The sequence below is a fragment of the Bufo bufo genome, chromosome 2 (assembly GCF_905171765.1).
Source record: "Bufo bufo chromosome 2, aBufBuf1.1, whole genome shotgun sequence".
Lineage (NCBI taxonomy): Eukaryota > Metazoa > Chordata > Amphibia > Anura > Bufonidae > Bufo > Bufo bufo.
Genome location: NC_053390.1, coordinates 219,394,270 through 219,416,838, shown reverse-complemented (window position 1 = coordinate 219,416,838; position 22,569 = coordinate 219,394,270). Strand labels below are relative to the sequence as shown.

The 22,569-nt window shown below is 43.4% G+C and overlaps 1 protein-coding gene across 1 annotated transcript in view; it reads left to right on the top strand.

Moving 5' to 3' along the window:
• Nucleotides 1–22,569, top strand: part of NCOR2 (nuclear receptor corepressor 2) — a 450,727-nt gene that overhangs the window by 218,457 nt on the left and 209,701 nt on the right. Inside the window, 3 exon segments of the mRNA XM_040416221.1 lie at nucleotides 16,742–16,798; nucleotides 16,984–17,036; nucleotides 17,136–17,202. Of these exon segments, the coding sequence (XP_040272155.1) occupies nucleotides 16,742–16,798; nucleotides 16,984–17,036; nucleotides 17,136–17,202 (177 nt within the window).

The window sequence follows — 22,569 nt, the reverse complement described above, 5'->3', positions numbered from 1 at the left end:
ATGATCCTGCATTTATTAATGCTGAGAGCATCGGATCATTACGGACACGATCGCCAGGTGTAAGGAGGGCTCAGGCAGTCCCCTGGGTATCGGCCCAACTTGAAATTTCCCTGTAGGGTCTACGGCCAGTCCAGCCTTGCTACTGGCTCTGGTACAGTTCTTCTGGGTTTTTAGATGACCACTCACATCACACATATGCATTCACAACTACCAAGCCTTGTAGGATGTAGGTATAGTTGTATCTCCATAACTCCACTGTACATAATCGAAACCAGAATGGGACATATCACTAAAATCTTCAGATGGAAGAAGGTTTAGGCAGCTCACGTGGCCAATGAAAACTATTATGGTTGCTTGGGCTAACAATTTTATATTGTTAGCCCATGAATTAGCAAAATTCCCCAGAGCTGTCCAGTCTAAGTCTGGACAGCGCAGGGCAGCATGCATGTTTCCCCGCCAGTTCATTCACTCCATTTGTTTCTTTAAGCCAATATACAGCAGCTAGAAACACATTTGAAAACGCACCCTTGTGCGACATTTAGACATAGCTGATTTTTTATGTAGTAAGTCTGCTGTGTCTCATCCACGACTTGTAGGGCTTGTTGCAGATTTGAAAGTCTGTTGCAAAAACATGCATGCATTTTTTGCAGAACCCTTCTACCTACTGTAGAGATGAGATGAGCACATGCTGTTCTTCCTTATGTTCTTCGAAAATTGTCTGCTGTAAATCAAAACCTTGTTGGTAAAGCGGTTACTTTCTCCAGTGTTTCCTTCTTCCGTTCACTTTTCTTTGCAGGTTTTTTTTATTTATTTTTTTGCTGTGGGTAATAAAAGCTGCAGTAATTGTCTTCTCGGCTCGGACACGGCTATTATAATCCACCTTCCTTGCTGTTATTTTATGAGCATCCTCCTGGATTAGACACAAGGACTTCCTCCTCAATGTTTGTCTTGTAGTCTGACCTTCTCCATGGGGCCTTGAAAGATGACCTTTAAATGTAGCTATATCCGGCAGAATGTCATACTTTTAAAGGGTTGTTATATTGCATTTACTTGGGCCTGGAGTTACAGGAAAGTGTTAAGAGCACCTTGGGATTTCTTTGTGTGCCGTCTCTTGCTGAGATCTTGCATCTGCATGTTTGTATTAATCTTTAGACTAATAACTGGTATCCTGCAGGGCCCACTGTGAAGAATATTTGCAGACTGCATTGAATCGTAGGACACAGCCAGGGCATTAGATCTATTTGCCAATACCATAGCCAAGGTTATGTCTGCCAGTGGAGTTGCTCACTGAAGTAATGGACCATCTGTAGTCATGAAGGCCTACAATAAACTGCTTTTAACCCTTTCAAGACCAAGCCATTTTTGACCTTCGTGACCACGTCTAATTTAGCAAATCTGATATGTGCCACTTTATGTGCTATTAACTTTGGAATGCTTTTACTTATCCAAACTATTCTGAAAAAATCCCAAATTTACAATTTTTTTCTTAAAAATTAACAATTTTAAAAATTTCAATTTCTCTGCTTCTAAAACAGAAAGTGATACCTCATAAAATATTTATTACTTAACATTCCCCATATGTCTACTTTATGTTGGCATCATTTTGTAAATGTCAGTCAAATTTTTTAGGACGTTAGAAGGTTTAGAATTTTAGAAGCAATTCTTAAAATTTCTAAAACCCACTTTTTAAGGACCTTTTCAGGTCTGAAGTCACATTGTGGGGCTTACATAGTGGACCCCCCCCCCCCCAATTACCCAATTGCAGAAACTACACCCCTCAAGTTACTCGAAACCAATTTTACAAACTTTGTTAACCCTTTAGGTGTTCCACAAGAATTAAAGGAAAATGGAAATCAAATTTCAAAATTTTACTTTTTTGGCAGATTTTCCATTTTAATCCATTTTTATTCTTTAACACATCGAGGGTTAACAGCCAAGCAAAACTCAATATTGATTACCCTGATTCTGCTGTTTACAGAAACACTATTAGTGTCTCAGCCTGAAAGAACGTTTAAATAGAAAAATAATAAATTATTTTAATAGAACAAAAGTAAGGGGTTAAGATAAAATCGGGCATACAGGGAATCAGAAGTGCGGAGAGGGATCTGTATAAAAAAAAACATCCGTCTGAAAGCCTGACTAGTAACCTGTGGGTACGGCTATCGCTCAGTATTGGAACACACTGATCAGCTTCTAGCCTTAGTCCACTAGGTATCATTGGCAGCACACTCTTTACAGGAACTGACTGAACAAAGCTAAACCACTTTATATTGTGATTAGCCCGTATGTTTGAGCCTAATAGTGGATGGCCAGTGCAGTCAAAGCTACTAAACTCAGTACAGATGCACCGAGATAGCGCTGATCCTGATAGTGTGATATGTTTCAATACGCTCAGGATGAGGAAGCCGGTGCAAAGATATTTGTTGCAGCTGCCCCACTCATTCAGCAATACAAGACACTAGGACTCGCTCTATACGCAGTTCTGCATGACTTGTATTTGTCATGCGTCATCAGGAGCGAACAAGTGTGTGTCAGTTTGGATGAAACGAAAGCACTGTAGCGTTCAGACTCGGGCGCTTGTGATGGCCGTGTGCGGCCAGATACAAGCCGGATATAAATAACCTAACGCCCGCCCCCAGAGGGTGTGTGCCGGCGTTGGCCACCAATCAGGGAAGGAGGCGCGTCCCTCTGACGCGCTCCCTGACGTGACAATCGCACACTGCAGCATATTACACTCTGGGGAGGAGCACCGATCTGCTCAATGGTATGGGGGACAATCATAAAGCGGCGAATAAGTGCAAGTGACATGAGTATCAGAGGCTGGAGGGGATATATGAAAGCGGCAGACATAAGAGAACTGACACGCATCAATAAATAAAGGTGTCAGAGAGAATTGCAGACAGCCATGCTTAAAAGGAGGAAAGCAACTAGACTAGAAGATGAATGTCATGTGATGTGAATAACAAGATGCTACAATGTTCAAGGGCAGTCACACCAATTAGTCATGCCCATAGCATCTTAACATAGCATAATAGTGGACCTATAATATGCTACCCCATAATGATCTAAATGAAGCAGGAGAATGATACTGCCTCATTTAATCCTTTAGGCCTTTATGGTATGCTGTGTCCAACTTGAATATCCATTCAGTTTCTTTGCGAAGCAACGGGACATCAGTGTCCCCTCCGCGAATGGATATCACAATGTGTTCGATCCCTTGGACCTTCAGTACCTCTGGGTTATCGCCATGATGGTCACACACATGGCGTGTTTACAGAAACACCCCACATGTGGTCGTAAACTGATATAAGGGCACACGGCAGGGCGCAGAAGAAAAAGAACGCCATATGGTTTTTGGAAGGCAGATTTAGCTGGACTGGTTTTTAGATGCCATGTCCCATTTGAAGCCCCCCTGATGTACCCTTACAGTAGAAACGCCCAAAAAGTGACCCCATTTTGGAAACTAGGTGATAAGGTGCCAGTTTTATTGGTACCATTTTGGGGTACATATGATTTTTAATTGCTCTAATATTGTGTTTTTTGTGAGGCAGGGTAACCAAAAAATGGCTGTTTTTGGCACCATTTTTATTTTTTATTCTTTATTATTTTATTTAACATTCGTCTGACAGGGTAGATCATGTGCCATTTTTATAGAGCAGGTTGTTACGGACGCAATGATAACAATTATGTCTACTTTCTTTGTTTCAGTTTTACATAATAAAGCATTTTTGAAAAACAAATGTTTTTGTGTCTCTATTTTCTGAACGTTTTTTTTCCTTCTGCCGATCGTCTTGTGCAGGGGCTCGTTTTTTGCAGAAAGAGTTGAGGTTTTTATTGGTACCATTTTTGGGTACATAGGATTTTTTGATCATTCATTATTACACTTTATGGGGCAAGGTGACCAAAAAATTGGTTGTTTTGGAACAGTTTTTTTTAATTTATTTTTACAGCGTTCACCTGAGGGGTTTGGTCATGTGACTTTTTTTTAGAGCAAATACGGACGTGGCAATACCTAATATGTATACTTTTTCTTATTTATTTTACACAATAATAGCATTTTTGAAACAAAAAAAAAATGTTTGTGTCTCCATAGTCTGAGAGCCATAGCTTTTTTTTTTTTTTTTTTTTTTTTCGGATTGTCTTAGGTAGGGTCTTAGGTATGAGGTGACTGTTAGATTGGTACTATTTTGGGGTGCATATTCCTTTTTGTTCGCTTCGTGTTGCAATTTTTGTGACGTAAGGTGACAAAAATGGCTTTGACAGTTTTTTATTTTTATTTTTTTATGGTGTTTATCGGACGTGGGTGGATCATGTGATATATTTATAGAGCCGGTCGTTACAGACGAGGTTATACCTAATATGTGTAGTTTATTTTTTTTTATCTCTTATAAATGAGTGGATATAGAAAAAGGCAATTCATTTTATTTTTAAGTTACATTTTAATATTTTTTTTTAACTTGACTGCGGCATCTAAGGGGTTGCAGCATAGTGTCAGCATACAGCTGACACTCGCTGCTGATGGCGGCGGCTCAGGAACGGAGCCATTGCCATCAAATACAGCAGGGGGACCGTATCAGGGGCAGGGCTGGAAAGGAGGGGGCAGGGACGGTCCAGAAGGGGCAAGGCCGGACACATCAGGATGCACAGATTGGGGTACAAATCAGCTGATGCCTGATTTCAGGCTCTGATCTGCAGAGTGCAGATCAGAGCCTGAAACTGGCATTTTTACACTGCTGCAATCCGATTGGTTAGTCTGCATAGACTAACCAATTGAAGCGATCGCTGACAAGGGACCACTCTGATTGGTCCATTGCTGGGATTACTGGACTGTACGCTGTCTGTGACAGCAGCAGTGCAGGGGCAGAAGCTTTAATCCAGCACTTTGCAGCGCTTGGATTAAAGAGCTGCCATGATGTTTATATACGTGCTATCTGCACAGAGTATGTGCAAATAGCACGTATATAGCCATATGGCCATCATGAAGGGGTTAATAGGGCATGTGCCATGGAATAATTGAGTGCCATCTACTGTAATCTGAAACTGGATATAATACAGAATTAGTGATTACGGAAAATATAAGTCAGGAATGGGGACTCAATTGTTAGGGAAACTTTGCGGGGCTGATTTACTAATGCTGTCTAATATTTGGGGCGTGGCCTAACCTGCATGGCGTGAGGAAGCAAAGTTTCAGTGCTCCTCCAAAATCCTGAGAAAACCCTACAAACACCTGGCAAATTAGGGGTTATTCAAGCTCCCACAGGCAACATCAAGACCCTCAAGCTTTGGGGACACACCATACTGACCGGCAAGCTGCGGCTTAAGTGCCATCCTGAGATCGCTGACGGCGCAGGGGTGAGAGCAGGAAGGTGCCGGGTGAGGAGATCGTGGAGCGGCGCTGTGTCAAGACCTGACTAAGCAGAGGAAACACTCTGCAGGGACGGCACCGTGACCGAAGTTGTCGGCTTGCGGTAAGCTGCTGCCAGTGCCGGGAGGAAGCACGCGACTTGCGGCGGGAGTGGAGAAGGAGCCGCATGGTGAGCGCCATCTTGAAAGTAGAGGCGGTGTGCCGGAGTTCTCCTATCGAATCCGACAGACTGAGTGGAGCAGTGGGGCAGAGTGGGCGAGTGTCTCTCCCCTGATAGCGCTGCCAGTGCAAGATCTACTGTGATCCTCTCACTAGAGGATCGTTTGCATGGTCACTATAGTGGCTGCTGGAGGATTCTCTGGGCATATATAGTGCCTCCATAAGGTGGGACTGACAAACTTACCTCCCTGCATAGTGAGGAGAAAATCACAGCAGTCTGACTGATTCTCAAGTCTCACTTGACTCAGTAAAGTAATTTCCTGATATTCTACAGGAGTGCCTTACCTAAGTTGGTCATTCAAATATCTGGGGACTGTTTCTATGGGCCGCAAAACCTCTTCTGTGGCTCCGTCAACTGTTAAACAATACATGGATGCCATGAGTCAGACAGAGCAAGAAAGTGAGGGGTCTCATGTCCCTGTGCCCTCTGCTGAAGCATCTCAAATTATGAAAGCTATTGCGGCTTGTCAAGCTGCTCTTACATCAAAAATGGATAATCTTCAGTCTGATCTTTAGCTGTTTGCAGCACGACTTTGACAAAATACGGGAGAGAAATTCTGCAGTGGAGCAAAGAGTAAGCGATGTGGAAGATGCGTCCAGAATGGTTGGTAATGACACCAGGCAGTTATTACATCAGGTTCAGATGCTACAAGCCAGAGTGGAAGATGCTGAAAATCGTAGAAGACGCAATAATATCCGTATTCTGGGTCTACCAAAGCGTGTAGAGGGGTCTACCCCCAGAAACATTTGCGAAACAACTCATCAAAGATGTATTACATCCTACCACTTTCTCCAGTTGTTTTTTTGTAGAGAAGGCACATCGGGTCCCGACTAGGCCTCTACCACTGGGATCTCCTGCAAGGCCCTTCATTATGAGAATCCTGAACTACAGAGATAGAGACGCTATTTTGTTGGCCGCCAGACAAAAGGGTAACATCACCTATGAAAATGTCCGCTTGTCATTCTCCCCGGACTTTACTGCGGAGGTCCAGAAGAAAAGGAAGCGGTTCACTGAGGTCCAAGCACGACTGAGAGATAAGAATGTGAAATACGCAATGATCTACCCTTCCCGATTACGGGTGCAAGATGGGGAAACTGTCCGTTTCTTTAATACTCCTGAAGAAGCAACAGATTGGATCGACAGGAATTTAAATGCAAGGCCTCACCGCTGACTGACTGAGCCCTGGCGGTGACAATTTGAAAAGCTTATAATTGATTACATGTCAGATTGCATTACTGGCAGAAATGTTAAGGGGGAGGTGGGAGTGTTAGATTTCACCGCACTACTATTGTTCCTGTTATAATTCCTAACCTTGGGTGTTGTCTATTGATAGGATTTTAACCCTATATATGTGTGCTGGGTGGCAATACCCTGAACAGGCAAGCACTGTAATAGGAGGAAGTGTTTACTTTTTCATCACTAAAATACCTATAGGGTATATATGTTCATCTAAAGAGTTAGGGTAGGGCATTCATACCCGAAAGTTTTGCTAGTTAGGGGATATAGGCTCAACCATGTTAGGGAGGATTAGGCAGGTTGGGTTGGGAAGGTTTGGGTGAGGTGGGTTGGTGAGGGGGTCTGTATTGAAATTATTTTTGAGAGGGTGTGTATGTGTGCGTGATTGTTCCTTCATCGTTCTGAGACATTGGATATTTTTTTTCTGGTGGGGAAAATGGCGTTAATTAAACTACTTTCCTGGAACATTAGGGGTCTTAACAATAAGATCAAGAGATCTTTGGTGTTTAACTATGTAAAGAAGTATAATCCAGATATTGTGCTACTACAGGAAACGCACCTTCAAGGGAGGAAAGTACTTGCTTTGCGACGTCCTTGGGTAGGCCCCACGTATCATGCAGTGTACTCAAATCACGCTAGAGGGGTCTCAGTTTTAATTGCTAAGAGTCTCCCGTTTCAAATAACCTCTGTACAACTAGATCCTCAGGGCAGATATGTGATTTTTACATGCTAGTATTAGAGGGTTACAATATTCAATTGTGGGACTTTATATCCCGCCGCCATTCCGCAGAGATGTCCTGGACCTGATTATAGCTAAGATAGCAATGTTTCCAGTGATGCCCTGCATTATTATGGGTGACTACAATGCCACTTTGGATCCAATACGAGACAGATTGAATCCCCAGGCCTCTCACAAATATGCGCTTTCATGTTGGGCTGATACTTATAGTCTGATAGAGACGTGGCGTTATTTACATCCCACAGATACACAATTCTCGTGCTACTCCGCTTCCACTGGTTCATTATCCCGTATAGACTTGGCCTTTGTCAGTAAAGATCTGTCTCCCTATATCAGGTCTAGTGATTATCTGCCGAGAGGCGTTTCGGATCATGCCCCCCTCCTGATTTTGTCCCAACCGTTGGCTTCAGCCGATAAACAATGGCGGTTGAATCCCATGTGGCTGGAAGTCTTACCGGTGGTGAGTGAGTGTCTAGATGTTATGGGAAACTACTGGATAGAGAATGAAGGGTCTATAAATCCCCTAGTGGAATGGGATGCTTTTAAATCAGTGATAAGGGGAGCATTGATTTCTGCAATAGCAACTCATAGAAAGGAACTGAATATCAAACGAACAAAATTGTAGAGGGAACTGGTAGATAGTGAGAGGTTGTTCATATTAGATCCATGTAGTGAGAACCAGAATATGTGGCTAGATGCACAGCGTAGGTTTAATTTACATTTAACTGAGTATACTCAAAAGAAACTCTTGAATCAGAGACAAACCATTTTTTCAGATGGCGATAAGTGTGGTAGAGCTTTGACATATCTGGCTAGATTTGAGACCCAGCAAACGATGGTGGCGGGAATCCTGAACGACCAGGAAGTGTTGTTGAGGGAGCCTAAAGATGTTTGCTGTCAATTTGCCTCCTACTATACTAACTTGTATGCCCCCAAAACCACGAGCTCTCTTGGGAGAGATTGCCAAATTTCTGGCAGGTATTAACATCCCCTCACTTGATAGGGAGGACAGGGAGGCATTAGCGGTGGACATATCAGATTCAGAGATTGAATTTGCCATTAACTCTTTAACAACCAAAAAGACCCTGGGTCCTGATGGATTCCCAGCTGAATGGTATAAGCGGTTTTCAAAAGACTTTGTTACTAGAATGGGGAAGCTACTGAGATATGCGCTGGAACAAGATTCACTGCCTCCATCCTTTTCGGAGGCAACAATAGGAGTAATACATAAACAGGGGAAGCCATCTGATCAATGTAGCTCTTATCTGCCTATCTCGCTTCTGAATCTTGACGTCAAAATCTTTGCAAAGATACTGGCATTGAGATTGAGGGAGGTAATTCTTTCCTTAGTAGGGGTAGACCAATCGGGTTTCATACCTGGGAAGACTACCGATATTAATCTTAGACGTTTGTTCACTAATCTTCAGGTTAAACATGATAATCGAGGTATGAGGGTCCTTGCCTCCTTGGATAATGAAAAAGCTTTCGATTCTGTAGAGTGGGACTTTATGTGGGCAGTGTTAGATCGTATGGGGTTCCCTGTGAAATTTCTGCGCTGGCTACAGATGCTTTATAGATCCCCTTCAGCAAGAGTCAGAGTAAATGGGTATACATCGGAACCCTTCTCCTTAGGTAGAGGCACAAGACAAGGTTGCCCTCTCTCCCCCTTGTTATTCACATTAATAATGGAGCCTCTGTCGATACTCATTTCCTCTGACTCAATATAGAAGGCTGGGAAATAGCAGGAATAACAGAAAAACTTTCGTTATATGCTGATGACATATTGGTATACCTAGCTGGTCCAGGGAAGTCCTTAGATATCCTTTTAAAGGTTGTGGACCATTTTGGTAGCTTCTTGGGTCTTCGCGTGAACTGGGCCAAGTCAAGTCTCTGCCCTGCCCAATTGATGGATTTAATCCTACTCGCATCTCATTGAATACTAGGCTTTAGATTGTAGAGAAATTTACATATTTGGGGATTGTTATTCACAAAGAGGTGGCGAATTTTTAGGACCTAAATGTTGTTCCTACAGTACATTGTATTACAAAAAAATTAGAAGCTTGGGAGAACCTACCTCTGAACCTCATTGGGCGTATCAACATTATAAATAATTATTCTCCCAAAATTGCTATACTTATATAGGGCTCCCCCGATACTTCTCCCCTGGAAACATTTTACTACAGTTGATAAAGCGATCACTCCCTTTCTATGGAACAAATCCTCTCCCAGAATAGCGAGACGCACCCTTCAGGCAACTTACCTACAGGGAGGACTTGCTTTACCCAATATGTACATGTACAGTCGTGGCCAAAAGTTTTGAGAATTACATAAATATTGGAAATTGGAAAAGTTGCTGCTTAAGTTTTTATAATAGCAATTTGCATATACTCCAGAATGTTATGAAGAGTGATCAGATGAATTGCATAGTCCTTCTTTGCCATGAAAATTAACTTAATCCCAAAAAAACCTTTCCACTGCATTTCATTGCTGTCATTAAAGGACCTGCTGAGATCATTTCAGTAATAGTCTTGTTAACTCAGGTAAGAATGTTGATGAGCACAAGGCTGGAGATCATTATGTCAGGCTGATTGGGTTAAAATGGCAGACTTGACATGTTAAAAGGAGGGTGATGCTTAAAATCCTTGTTCTTCCATTGTTAACCATGGTGACCTGCAAAGAAACGCGTGCAGCCATCCATTGCGTTGCATAAAAATGGCTTCACAGGCAAGGATATTGTGGCGACTAAGATTGCACCTCAATCAACAATTTATAGGATCATCAAGAACTTCAAGGAAAGAGGTTCAATTCTTGTTAAGAAGGCTTCAGGGCGTCCAAGAAAGTCCAGCAAGCGCCAGGATCGTCTCCTAAAGAGGATTCAGCTGCGGGATCGGAGTGCCACCAGTGCAGAGCTTGCTCAGGAATGGCAGCAGGCAGGTGTGAGCGCATCTGAACGCACAGTGAGGCGAAGACTTTTGGAAGATGGCCTGGTGTCAAGAAGGGCAGCAAAGAAGCCACTTCTTTCCAAAAAAAACATCAGGGACAGATTGATCTTCTGCAGAAAGTATGGTGAATGGACTGCTGAGGACTGGGGCAAAGTCATATTCTCTGATGAATCCTCTTTCCGATTGTTTGGGGCATCTGCAAAAAGGCTTGTCCGGAGAAGAAAAGGTGAGCGCTACCATCAGTCCTGTGTCATGCCAACAGCAGGACAAATTATGCTAAATCTTATGCTAAAATAACCAAAACTGCATTCTATTACTGAAATTGTATTCTATTACCTATTTGTTATGATCTCTATAGAACAATATGTGCATGTAAGAGGAGACGCCGCTTCCGGTGCGTTCCATGCTGGAACGCAAACCGGAAGTGACGTTATCCAGCGTTTTCTGGCGCTTTTTCTACAAACAGTTTGTGTATTTATACCCCCCAAAAGATGTATGATGTCATATGCTCCTGATGAAGGGGTCCTTTATACCCCGAAACGCGTAGAGCAAGATACCTTCACCCCACCCTGTGGTTTGAATAAAAGTCGATTGACAAGAAGCTCGACTGGACTGCTGTCATTCCGTGGGATCTTATAGGCGACCCAGGCGCAGGAGGTGATCCGGTGGGTGTTTTGAGTTTATCCCATCCGGTACCTCCTGGGTGAAGTGAGTGAAAATTGTTTTTAATATATACAGTATATCTGATATATTTTTTATAATATGACATCATAGCCACTACCTGAACCGGTGAGAATATATATGCTAGTAATTTGAATTTTAAATGCAAAAAATTTTTTAGATAAAAAAGCAAATCACTTTTATTTTCTTTATATATTGCTGATCTAAGGGATGGTGGCGCCGTGTAAAGGGGTGAAAAACGTTTGTTTGCTCTACTTTCTGTGCCTATATCTCCTCCATTAGGGGACCCCCCCCCCCCCCCCTGATGGTTTGTTTACCCCTGGCAGCCTAATATCCCTCCAATACCAAAAATACCGAAATATATAACACCTCTTTGCCTTGGCAAATACAAATACATTTTTCAAATCCTTCCTCTGGCGCCCTGCTGGAAACTCTCAAAAACTTCCTTTGGGAAGAATAGAGATTAACCCCCCCCTCCCTTTTTTTTTCTCCTCTTCTCCATGCCAACAGTAAAGCATCCTGAGACCATTCATGTGTGGGGTTGCTTCTCATCCAAGGGAGTGGGCTCACTCACAATTTTGCTCAAAAACACAGCCATGAATAAAGAATGGTACCAAAACACCCTCCAACAGCAACTTCTTCCAACAATCCAACAACAGTTTGGTGAAGAACAATGCATTTTCCAGCACGATGGAGCACCGTGCCATAAGGCAAAAGTGATAACTAAGTGGCTCGGGGACCAAAACGTTGACATTTTGGGTCCATGGCCCCCATTCTCAAAACTTTTGGCCACGACTGTACAATGTAGCTGTGCAGCTGAGTTATGTGGCGTGGTGGGTGCGGGCTGACTCGGGCAATCCGGCGGTAGTGCTGGAGGCAGCATTGATGGGATCTTATGAAGCGCTGACGAATTTGGCATACAGGAGAGGGGCTGGCTCTGCAGAACACTATACCCAATCTATGGCTATGGCAGTGAAGATCTGGGTTAAATGGAGTCAGATGAGCAACTCTGGAGAGAACATTGCTACTTGCTCACCATATTTGCCTTTGTGGAAAAAAAGAGGCTTACCGGAATTTTTCTCATTTAATAGAATTCTAATTTTGGCCCCAAAAAGAGGTGCGCCATCTTACCCAATTATATGATAGGGGTTTGTTCAGGTCTTTTAGCAGTCTGAAGCAAGAATTTAACCTGCCCCAACATAGTCTGTACAGATACTTTCAGCTTAGACATGCCTGTCATGCGCAGTTTGGTAGAGAACCAAGCTGGAGTGTGGCCCGGTGGAAGCAGTGGTTAGGAGGGTTCCTTTGGTCAAACCAGTGTCGGCTCTCTATACATCGCTAATGACGCTACAGGATTCTCCTCTAGATATCTCATTTGTCAAGTGGAGAAAGGATGTATAAAATCTAGAAGATACACATATTAAGGAAATTGGCCATACATGGAGATCTCTATACCCCTGAGAGACTATTCTAAATAAATTACCAGACCCGCAATGTACGCGGTGTGTATATGGAAAGGGCTGCCTAATTCATATGATTTGGCAGTGTCCAGTCATCTATAGCTTCTGGGAAGAGATCCATGCCTACATTAATGATAAACTGGGTTTTCCTGGTGTCTGTACTGCACTGACGAGTCTGCTGGGGATAGCTAATGAGGTTGTTCCCACCAGATTCGGCAGAATCCTGCTGTTTTACGCTAGGAAAACCATCCTCCTTAATTGGAAACCCCCATAAGAGTCCTACTGTGCAACAATGGATACAAATAGTCAATACTGACCTTGAGTTATATAAGTTTATATATGAGCGACGAGGGACCCCAGATCGATTTATGAAGATTTGGGATCCCTGGATTTGTGCCCAAACGCTGATGCCTTAAGAGGTAGTGATATTTTGTCTCTGGCTGATGGAGTGTATGAATGTGTGTGTGTGTGTGTGTGTGTGTGTGTGTATATGCGGTACTCTTTATTATTCCAAAACATATTCTATTGGGTGTTACTCATGCTATCAAGTTACTTTCCGCTTCTGACCTGGTTAAGGGCTAAAAGAAGCTGTTATGTTTAATCCCATGTTGATCAATGTACTGGGCTTATGTGTGATTTGCCTGTCAATGGAGTGTTTGTAATGCTTTTTGTTAACCTTTTAATAAAGATACTATTAAAAAATAAATACTGTCTAATATTTAGACAGTGTAGTCTTGGGGTCCAAGTGTTTTGTGGCCGGCAAATTGCGGATACGCAAAACACGGCCATGTGCGTTCTGCATTTTGCGGACTGCACATGGCAGGCACTATGATAGAAATGCCTATTCTTGTCCGTAGCTGCGAACAAAAATAGGACATGCTCTATCTTTTTTGCAGGGCCGCGGAACGGAAGCGCGGATGCGAACATCACACTATCTTTTATGGCCCTATTGAAATTAATGAGTCTGCACCCGTCTGCATTGCGGAACAGATGCAGACCCATTCATGCGGATGTGTGAATGGACCCTTAGACCAGATAAACACTAAACATGTGCCAAATCTATCTCAGTACCTGATGCTGGATGATACAGCTAGATTTTTGCCACCAATTCTTTGGCTTCCTTTGTTCCAAGACTCTGGCGCAGTTTTGGTGCAGTGTCTTAAATTAGGTCAGATGCGTTTTCATAAGTAAATTTGCCCCAGTGTAAACTCCCCTTGTTGCACCACCACTCCCTGCCACTACTTATATAAGATGATGCAAATGGTTGCCACAAAAAGAAAAAGGCGCTCATAGGGTTAGTATGTCAAGCACTAGTAGCCTCATAGTATAGGAAGTGTGGTTATGCTCACCCTTGTAGGTTGCACCTAAAATTGGGTGCAACCGCAATGGAGTGGTAGATTATAACTGGTTGGTGCTGCCGAATGCGTCTGTACTCTCCTTTGGCGGTGGCCAGGCCGCCGTCTGGGTCAAATAATATAGTAAGCTTCCACTGGACTGGAGAAGTTGAGTGGAGGGGTGGACCATAGGCGCAAAATCGCAACCAGAGATTTTCAATACAGTAAGTTTAATGGAGACAACACGTTTCAGGGTTCTGTGGACCCCTTTTTCAAGTCTGCGGTGATGCTGCTGCGATAGGGACGCACTGCTCCACTTCTTGAATGCCGCACGTGTTAGACTCCTGGAGCAGCGCGTCCATATCGCAGCAGCATCACCGCAGACTTGAAAAAGGGGTCCAGAGAACCCCGAAACGCGTTGTCTCAATTAAACCTACTGTATTGAAAATCTCTGGTTGCGATTTTGTGCCTATGGTCCACCCCTCCACTTGACTTCTCCAGTCCAGTAGAAGCTTACTATTTTATATAAGATGATGACAGACCTCCATGGCATGGGGAAAAACCGCACAGTCTTGCTGCATCGTTTTATGGTACTTTCAGGTTTGCTGTGATTAATCAGAAGGGAAATCTGCACCAAATCATGCAGATTTTGGTGCTGATGTGATGATGCAGATTTTCCTGCAGGTTAGGCTACATGCACAGCACACGACCGTGTGTTTTGCGGTCCGCCAAAAAGAAAAAACGGATGACATCCGTATGCGTTTTTTTGCGGATCCATTGTAACAATGCCTAAAACGGACAAGAATAGGACATGTTCTATTTTTTTGCGGGGCTACGGAACGGACATACGGATGCAGACAGCACACGGTGTGCTGTCCACATTTTTTGCGGACCCATTGAAATGAATGGGTCTGCATCCTATCTGCAAAAAAAAAACGGAACCGACACAGAAACAATCAACGTTCGTGTGCATGTAGCCTTATGCAAAGAGATAAATCAATGGCTTTGATATTTACAGTTGCACATATTGCAGCTTATTGACAGGTGATCCACAGCAATAGGGTTACTTATGGATTTTATTGGGGATTTTAATTTCCCCATTAAAGTCTATCTACAACATAAATCGACATGCTTCTATCTGCACTGTAATTAATGCAGATTGGCCTGCAGAAATTTGCACAAGAATCGCATAGCATTTCCGCCATTGGTAAATTTACCGTTATGGTGCTATGGTCACGTGGCAAGGCATTATCCAGCACCATTACAGTACATGCATGTAGTCAGTAATCTGGAGTGTTAGATTCACATTTGTATGAAGTCAAAATGCTAAAAGAATTTAAAGTAGTCATAAAATCCCCTAACTTTGCATTGCATTGGTTTATTTCCGCCTATTCTTTTGTTTAATGCTGTAATTCCTGTCTCTGGAATGAATCAAATACATATACAGTGTCTCCTCTAGGATGACCACCTAACATTGCTATAAAATGTGTCCTTCTAGGGATCAGCAACCTTTGGCACTCCAGCTGTTGTGAAGCTACAATTCCCAGCACGCTCCATTTATTTCTATAGGAGTTCGGAGAACAGTTATGCATGTTGGGAGTTGTACTGTAGTTTCACAATAGTTGGAGTGCCAGAGGTTGCTGACCACTGTTCTGTTCTAGGGGATGGTCTTCTGAAGAAGATGGCCAGTATACATAATATATAGCGGAGCTGGAAATCTTTAGCAGAAGAGCCAGGGGTTTGTTGGCTGGGATTCTGTAGGTAACTGTAGGCATTTGATTACTGATCATTATCCCCATCTCCTTTAAGTACATTTGCATTTAGATTGGCTAAATGTACATGTTAGGCCTGTTTCACACTTTCGTTGTGGGTTTCAGGTATTGAGATCCGGCAGAGGATCTTAAAACCGGAAAATAACATTTTCGTTTAGTCCTCATACACTCTGAATGGAAAGAAATCCGTTCAGGATTAGAGATGAGTGAACCCGTGGAAGTTTGAGTTCACAAGGTTCGGCCGAACTTCAAATTTATTATTTTCCGTTATAACATGCAAGTCAATGACTTAGGAGCCTAAAAAAAAAAAAAGATCTGTCACCCAATGACTTTCAATGTATTTACCGACTTATCTAGTTTGTTCTGTTTTTATTTCACACCACCGCATCCTAACGGAACAGATGCACCCGGATGTGCAAAATCAAAATGGATCCGTTTGGGTTTTTGGATCCTCTGCCAGATCTCAATATCAAAATCAACAATGCAAGTGTGAAACAGGCCTTATTTTAGTAGATGGTGCCACTTATCTCCTTCGGAAACAAAGGGTCAGAGAAACTGCAGACCCGTGGGATTCTGGTTTCTGGTTTTGGTGAACTGTGTGCCATAGATATTAAATTATCAAAGCCTAAATTATTGTTCTCTCTGAGATCAGGCTCCTTTAATGAAGTTGAAGTTTTTTTTTTTGTAGTTTTCCGAAAAACCACTAGGTGGCATCCTTACACTGCATTAAAATGAAATCTATGAGCCTGTGTTTGTATATTGATTAGCCTGAGTGAAGAATAGAAATGATCTGTGTTTAGAGAACTTCAGATAGTTTTATTATACAGATGTGTACATTGCAGGTTAGCGTATGTCACTATAGAGGCCTGCATCACCCATTGACCCCATATATATATAGTTAGAATGTGTGATAGGATATTTAGCTTATATAGTATCCATGAATATCAGAACACACTATGATAAATATGAATAATCTAATGTTTGTATTGCAGAAAAAGGCGGAGGCAGCTCATCGGATTCTGGAGGGGCTGGGACCTCATGTGGAACTGGTACGTCACATTCATGATACATCAGGACTAAAATGTTTCACGTGTCACTTATCACAGGTGGGCAGCATCCCTGGCATCTGTCTGTGTTTTAATAGGGATTTAGAACTGTGTTTTCTAGTCTCCATGATAAATGAAGGTTATGGTAGTTTGTGTAGTTAGTAATTGTATACTGATTTTCATTGCAGCCACTGTACAATCAGCCATCAGACACCAAGCAATACCATGAAAATATTAAAATGTAAGTGCATCATGCAGTCAATATTTCCAGTTGTATTTTTAACTTTAGAAGACGCTTGGAAAATAAATGCTGTCATATTTTCCACTTTTCCTGCTTTAGAAACCAGACTATGCGTAAGAAGCTCATTCTGTATTTTAAAAGGAGGAATCACGCCCGCAAGCAGTGGGTAAGCACTGGCCATTACCACATGCATTATACTTCCTCATACATTTGTTAAAGGGGTTGTCCAGTAAAAAAAAAAAAAGTACATTTGCCAAATCATAGAACTTATTAGTTGTTGATATTTGAATTATCCAAGTTGCCCCGATCTAAAGGTACAATCTCAGTTTTCATCACCTTCACTACTGGTTACTCCATGTGGGACAGCGTTTCCTTTGTTGACCCGTGATCAATGCTGTGTGTGAAGGCGACTGGGTTACCAGCTTATTTCGGTAGCTTAGCCAACACCCTTCTGTCTATCCATAGGTCTATGACATTGAAGGGCAGGCATCACTATCCCCTTCACATAAAGCACTGATGCCGTGCCAACACAGGGAAAAAGTTGTCCTGTATCAGGCACAGAAGTAAAGAACATGTTTAGATGGGGGCAACTTGGACAATTAAAATATATTGGTTCTAAATCTTGCTATTTTAGCACATTTAAAGGGGTTGTGTAAAGTTTATAAGTTGCCCCTATAGACAGGATAGGGTATAACTAGCTGATTGCTGGGGGAACGACTGCTGAGACCTCCACTGATCCCGAGCAAGGGGGTCCTGTTCCTCTGTTCTGATGGAGCGGCCGGTCGTGCATGCACCTTGCTGCTGCTCCATTCATTCTGTATGCAAGCATCAGATAACATTCCATAGAGGATAGCTAAACCTAGCACAACCCCTTTAAGGGCATTTTAAAACTGGACAACTCCCTTAAATCTGAAGAACTCTGGTCAAAATATACAAAGCAGAACCTTCTGCGATGTTCTAGTCAAGCTCCATTTTGGAGAAGATGTTTTTCTTGCTGGCTGTGAAATTCATGGCTGACCATGGAAGGGTCCGTCATGGTGGGAACCGCTTTTACATTCTGGCTCGAGAAGGACCCCTAGTGAATTGACCGACTCAGTTATATCTAGAAGTGATGAGACAACTCCTTTAAGTGTGGTAGAGGTGAAATAAGAGATTTATTATAATTACTAAGCAATTAAGGCGCTGCTACTCTAGTTCCATGTCACTTGTTGACGCATTTTCATTATTGTCGGCTGTTTTAATTATAGAGTACCCATGCCAAAAGTAGAGCTGTCATTGAGGGTTGAACTATACAATTATTTATTCAACGTTATGACAGAATATAAAACTGATGACATGTCATGTGCCTTTATTGTAGGCGCATTGCTATGTATCACTCCTGTAAGAAATATTGTATATCACAGACTTCTTCTGGTATGTGTAGGAAGGCGCAAGGGTCTGCCGTTGACGGAAGGTATGTGTCACCGAGGTTCCTGGTCTCTGTGAAGTAAGAGCCGGTATTTTCAAGTGTCAGCGGCAGATAGTGCTGGTTGACACGTTGCTATGTTTGTATGGCTGTAAGCTGATTCGGGCTGGCTCTTACTGGAAGTAGCCAAAGTGCTGGGTGGGTGGCTTCTCCCCACGCTCCAGGCCGGGTCTTTACTGGCCTATATCAAACCCAGCCAGCAGTCTCAGCTGTGTGTGAATTACTCCTCTCTGACAGTGGAGCGCTGTCAGTCCCTGTGTGTTTTGGGATCTGAAAACTTGTGCCGTGCAAAAGGGCTGGGAGTCGCATGCTGAGAAACAGGCCCCTAAAGCCTGCTGTGGACCACAGGTGGAGAAACTGCTAACCAGGTGAAGGTTTTTGTTCTGTGGACTTTTCATGGTGTGAACAAACACCTAGACTGCAAAATGTGACTTTTTGTTTTTCCTTATGTGTGTGAATAAAACACTGAAGTGTTTAAGTTAAAGACTTTGTGGTTGCCTCTATACTGCGTCCGCTAGCCTGTCTACCAGAGCAAATCCCCACAATTGGTGGAGGATGCGCGCAAACGCAGTGAGGCAGGCCTGAAGGCCGAAAGTTTGTTTTTCCCGGGCACAATTGTATGTCCTATATTAAGCAGACAAGGTTACGACCCGTGTCCTCTGACAAAATGGAGGCGGTCATGAAAGCCCTTGTGGAGGCTAACTTGCAGCAGCAGGAGGCTAACAAGCAGCAGCAGGAAACTAACCAGCTGCTATTACAACATGTGATGGTGTTGCAAGTGGCAGGAGCGTCCCAGAACGTCCACGATGCCCGGAAAGTTGTCCATGCGCGATCCCTAAAATGACACCCTTGGATGACGTCGAGACCTATCTGGCGGTGTTCGAAGAGGTGGCCGTGAGGGAGAGGTTACCCCGAGACCAGTGGGCTGAGGTCGTCGCTCTGTTCCTAGCATCTGGACACCAGCAAGTGTTTTTCGATCTACCCGATGATCAAGCGGCCGACTACCCGACCGTAAAAGGTGAGGTCCTGACAAGACTGGGGGTGAATGTATTGGTCCGGGCCCAGAAGGTGCATCAGTGGGAATTTATCCCGGCTGAACCTGCCAGACCTCAATATTATGACCTGCTACTCCGGTTGCAAAAATGGATGCAGCCTGACGTATTGACTCCCACTGCTATGCTGGACCATCTGTTGGCGGATGTGTTCTGGAGGGCTTTGCTGTACCCTCTCCAGCATTGGATCGGCCACGTGTCTCCTGGTAAGGCCTTTGAGATGGTCGACCTGGTGGAGCACTAAGAGGCCACCAGAAAACTACAGGGTGGTTCTTTTGGGAGGGGTCCCGTCAAACCCCAGAAATCTCCAACCCAGACCTGGCGGCTGTGCCAGCAAAACCCGCCCGGGATGTACCCCCCTGCAGACCCAGCCCGGATGGTCTGCTGGCTGTGTCAGGAGCCTGAACACATAAGTGCCGACTGTCCCCATCGGGGTAAACCCATGGATACAAACTATGGCTACTGCCACTCATTGTATGCCAGGAAGCTTTGTGCCACAGTTACCTCCGACACTATAGACAATAGCCACCTGTGCCAGGTGGAAGTGGGGGGACACTCTGGCGGTGGCACTGCTGGATTCAGGGAGCCTGGTGTCCCTGGTAAGAGCTGCCCTGGTGCGGTCCGTCGAGTATATTGGCCGAAAAGTCGGCGTTGTGTGCATTCATAAAAGAAAAGGCCAAGTGATAAAAGAAGCAATCTGTACCTTTCCTCCCACACCTCTCTCTCCTCAGTTAAGTCCGTGGAAAAGGTGACCTTTAACAATCCTAATAAGTGATTTCCATGGTGTTAAAAAAAACATTTTGTCAAGGTCTCCTGCAATGTAACGTTTAGCTGTTCCATGCAAAAGAGGTATTCGACCTTTGAGAAAACAAGAGTTTAGGCGAATCTGGTATCTGCCTAATCTATCATTATCCGCAGCCGAAAGTATGTGCTACTGATCTATTAGTGCAGTGCACCGATGGTTAAATGAAAAAGCTTATTATTATCAGCTTGAGGTGCCGGCTGTGCAGAGCTTTGGTGCCAGAGGACAGCTTAATGTTTCAAAGCACAAGAGACCAGACGCTGATCCAGCAAAATACAAGGTAAAATTAATTAAAAGTGTAACTCTCCTTTCTGACTGATCACCGTGGCCTACTGAGAACATAAAGGCTTTTAATCTGGAGAGACATGTCATTTCTCTGTAGAACTAAAGAAGCCTGTGTCAGTACCTGGAGGGGAGTTTATTTTTATACCCAAAGGCCTCATGCACACAACCGTTGTTTTATTCCGTGTCCGTTGTTCCGTTTTTCGTGATTTCAATGGGTCCGTTGAAAACTCTGCTAATGCACCGTTTGTCATCCGCGTCCGTGATCCGTGGTTCCAGTCCGTCAAAAAAATATAACCTGTCCTATTTTTTTCTCGGAAAACGGTTCGCGGACCCATTCAAGTCAATGGGACCGTGAAAAAACGCGGAGGCACACGATTGTTATCCGCGTCCGTTTTTCCCCTATTATTTGCATGGCAAACTTGACTTAGACTTTTTTTTACTTTCCTTCATGTCTGGTGATACTCCAAAAATAAAGGAAGACACACGGAAACGGATCACGCAACAACGGAACCCCATTTTGCGGAACGGAACACAACAACGGTCGTGTGCATGAGGCCTAAGGCTGTGATGGCTAACCACTCCAGCTGTGGTAAAACTACAACTACCAAGATGCACACATGCTTTGCTGTTCTCAGAACTCCACAGAAATGAAAGGAGCATGCTGGGAGTAGCTGTGTCACCACAGCTAGAGTACCGGAGGTTAGCCATCATTGCCATAAGGGGTACCGCCACACAGTCGGGTTTCCGCTTGCAGTTTTGGAAGCCAAAAACGGGGGGGGGGGGGGGGGGGGGGATTATAAAAGTTAAAGAACAGAGGACAAAGGACAGATACAATTTCTTCATTTTTTATTTTTTAATATTTTTTTTTTTTTTTTTAAGTACACTCCTGGTTTTGGCTTCCAAAACTGCATGCAGAAACCTGACCGTGTGGTTGTAGCCTAAAGCAGGTCTAGTGTTTGGGTAAGGCCAGGCATTGCAGTTATTGGAAACGTGGCCACAATGCAACAAAAAATCATGCATCTCTGCAAACATTAAAATTGATTGACATTTGCTTGTTCATGGTTATTAGTTGTACACTTTTGAAGGTCTTCCCCCAAAGCCATTAGCCATAAACAAGTCATTTTCCGTCAGTATTTAATAAGTAATAGAAATCAGCTGCAGCCTGCTCGGCCAACCTGCGGATGTGTCTCCAATGCCTAGCAGCCACCATGTTTGTCTTATATATAGCGCCTATAAAAAAAATTCTTTTCCGGTATTGAGTTTCGTCACAGGAGCCCAATATCTGAAAAAAAACTCATCAGTTTTATCCTAATGCATTCTGAATGGAGAGCATTCCGGTCAGGATGCATCAGTTCAGCCCCTCTTTTGGACTAAGAAAATACCGCAGCATGTTGCAGTTTTCTCTCCGGCCCAAAATACTGATCACTGAATGCCAGATCTGGCATTAATTTACATTGAAATGTATTCGTGCTGGATCCGGCATTAAGTGTTCCGGCAAAACTGATCCGGATGTGCAGACCTTTAAAAATGCAAAAAAATATAAATAAATACCGGATCCTTTTTTCTGGATGACACCGGAGAGACTGATCCGCATTCGGATCCGGCTGATAAATGCCATCCGTTTGCATCTGCCTGCTGGAATCCTCTGCCGCAAGTGTGAAAGTACCCTTACTTCAAGAAATGCATTTTATGGAAGTTGTGTCATCTGAGACATTGGTGGCATACTGCTAGGATTCAAATTCAGCTTTTATTGTCAAAACTGTACTGAAAAATTAAATGGCATTTGCAGCCTGCATACTTACAATTCAGAACGTCCTCTTCTACTTGTTCCACCCTAGAACCAAAGCTGAGCATAGAGGAGAAATGTTAAAATTGATCACAAGCATCTTCACATGAACTTTATAAAACAAAGCTTTAAAATTGGTTGCA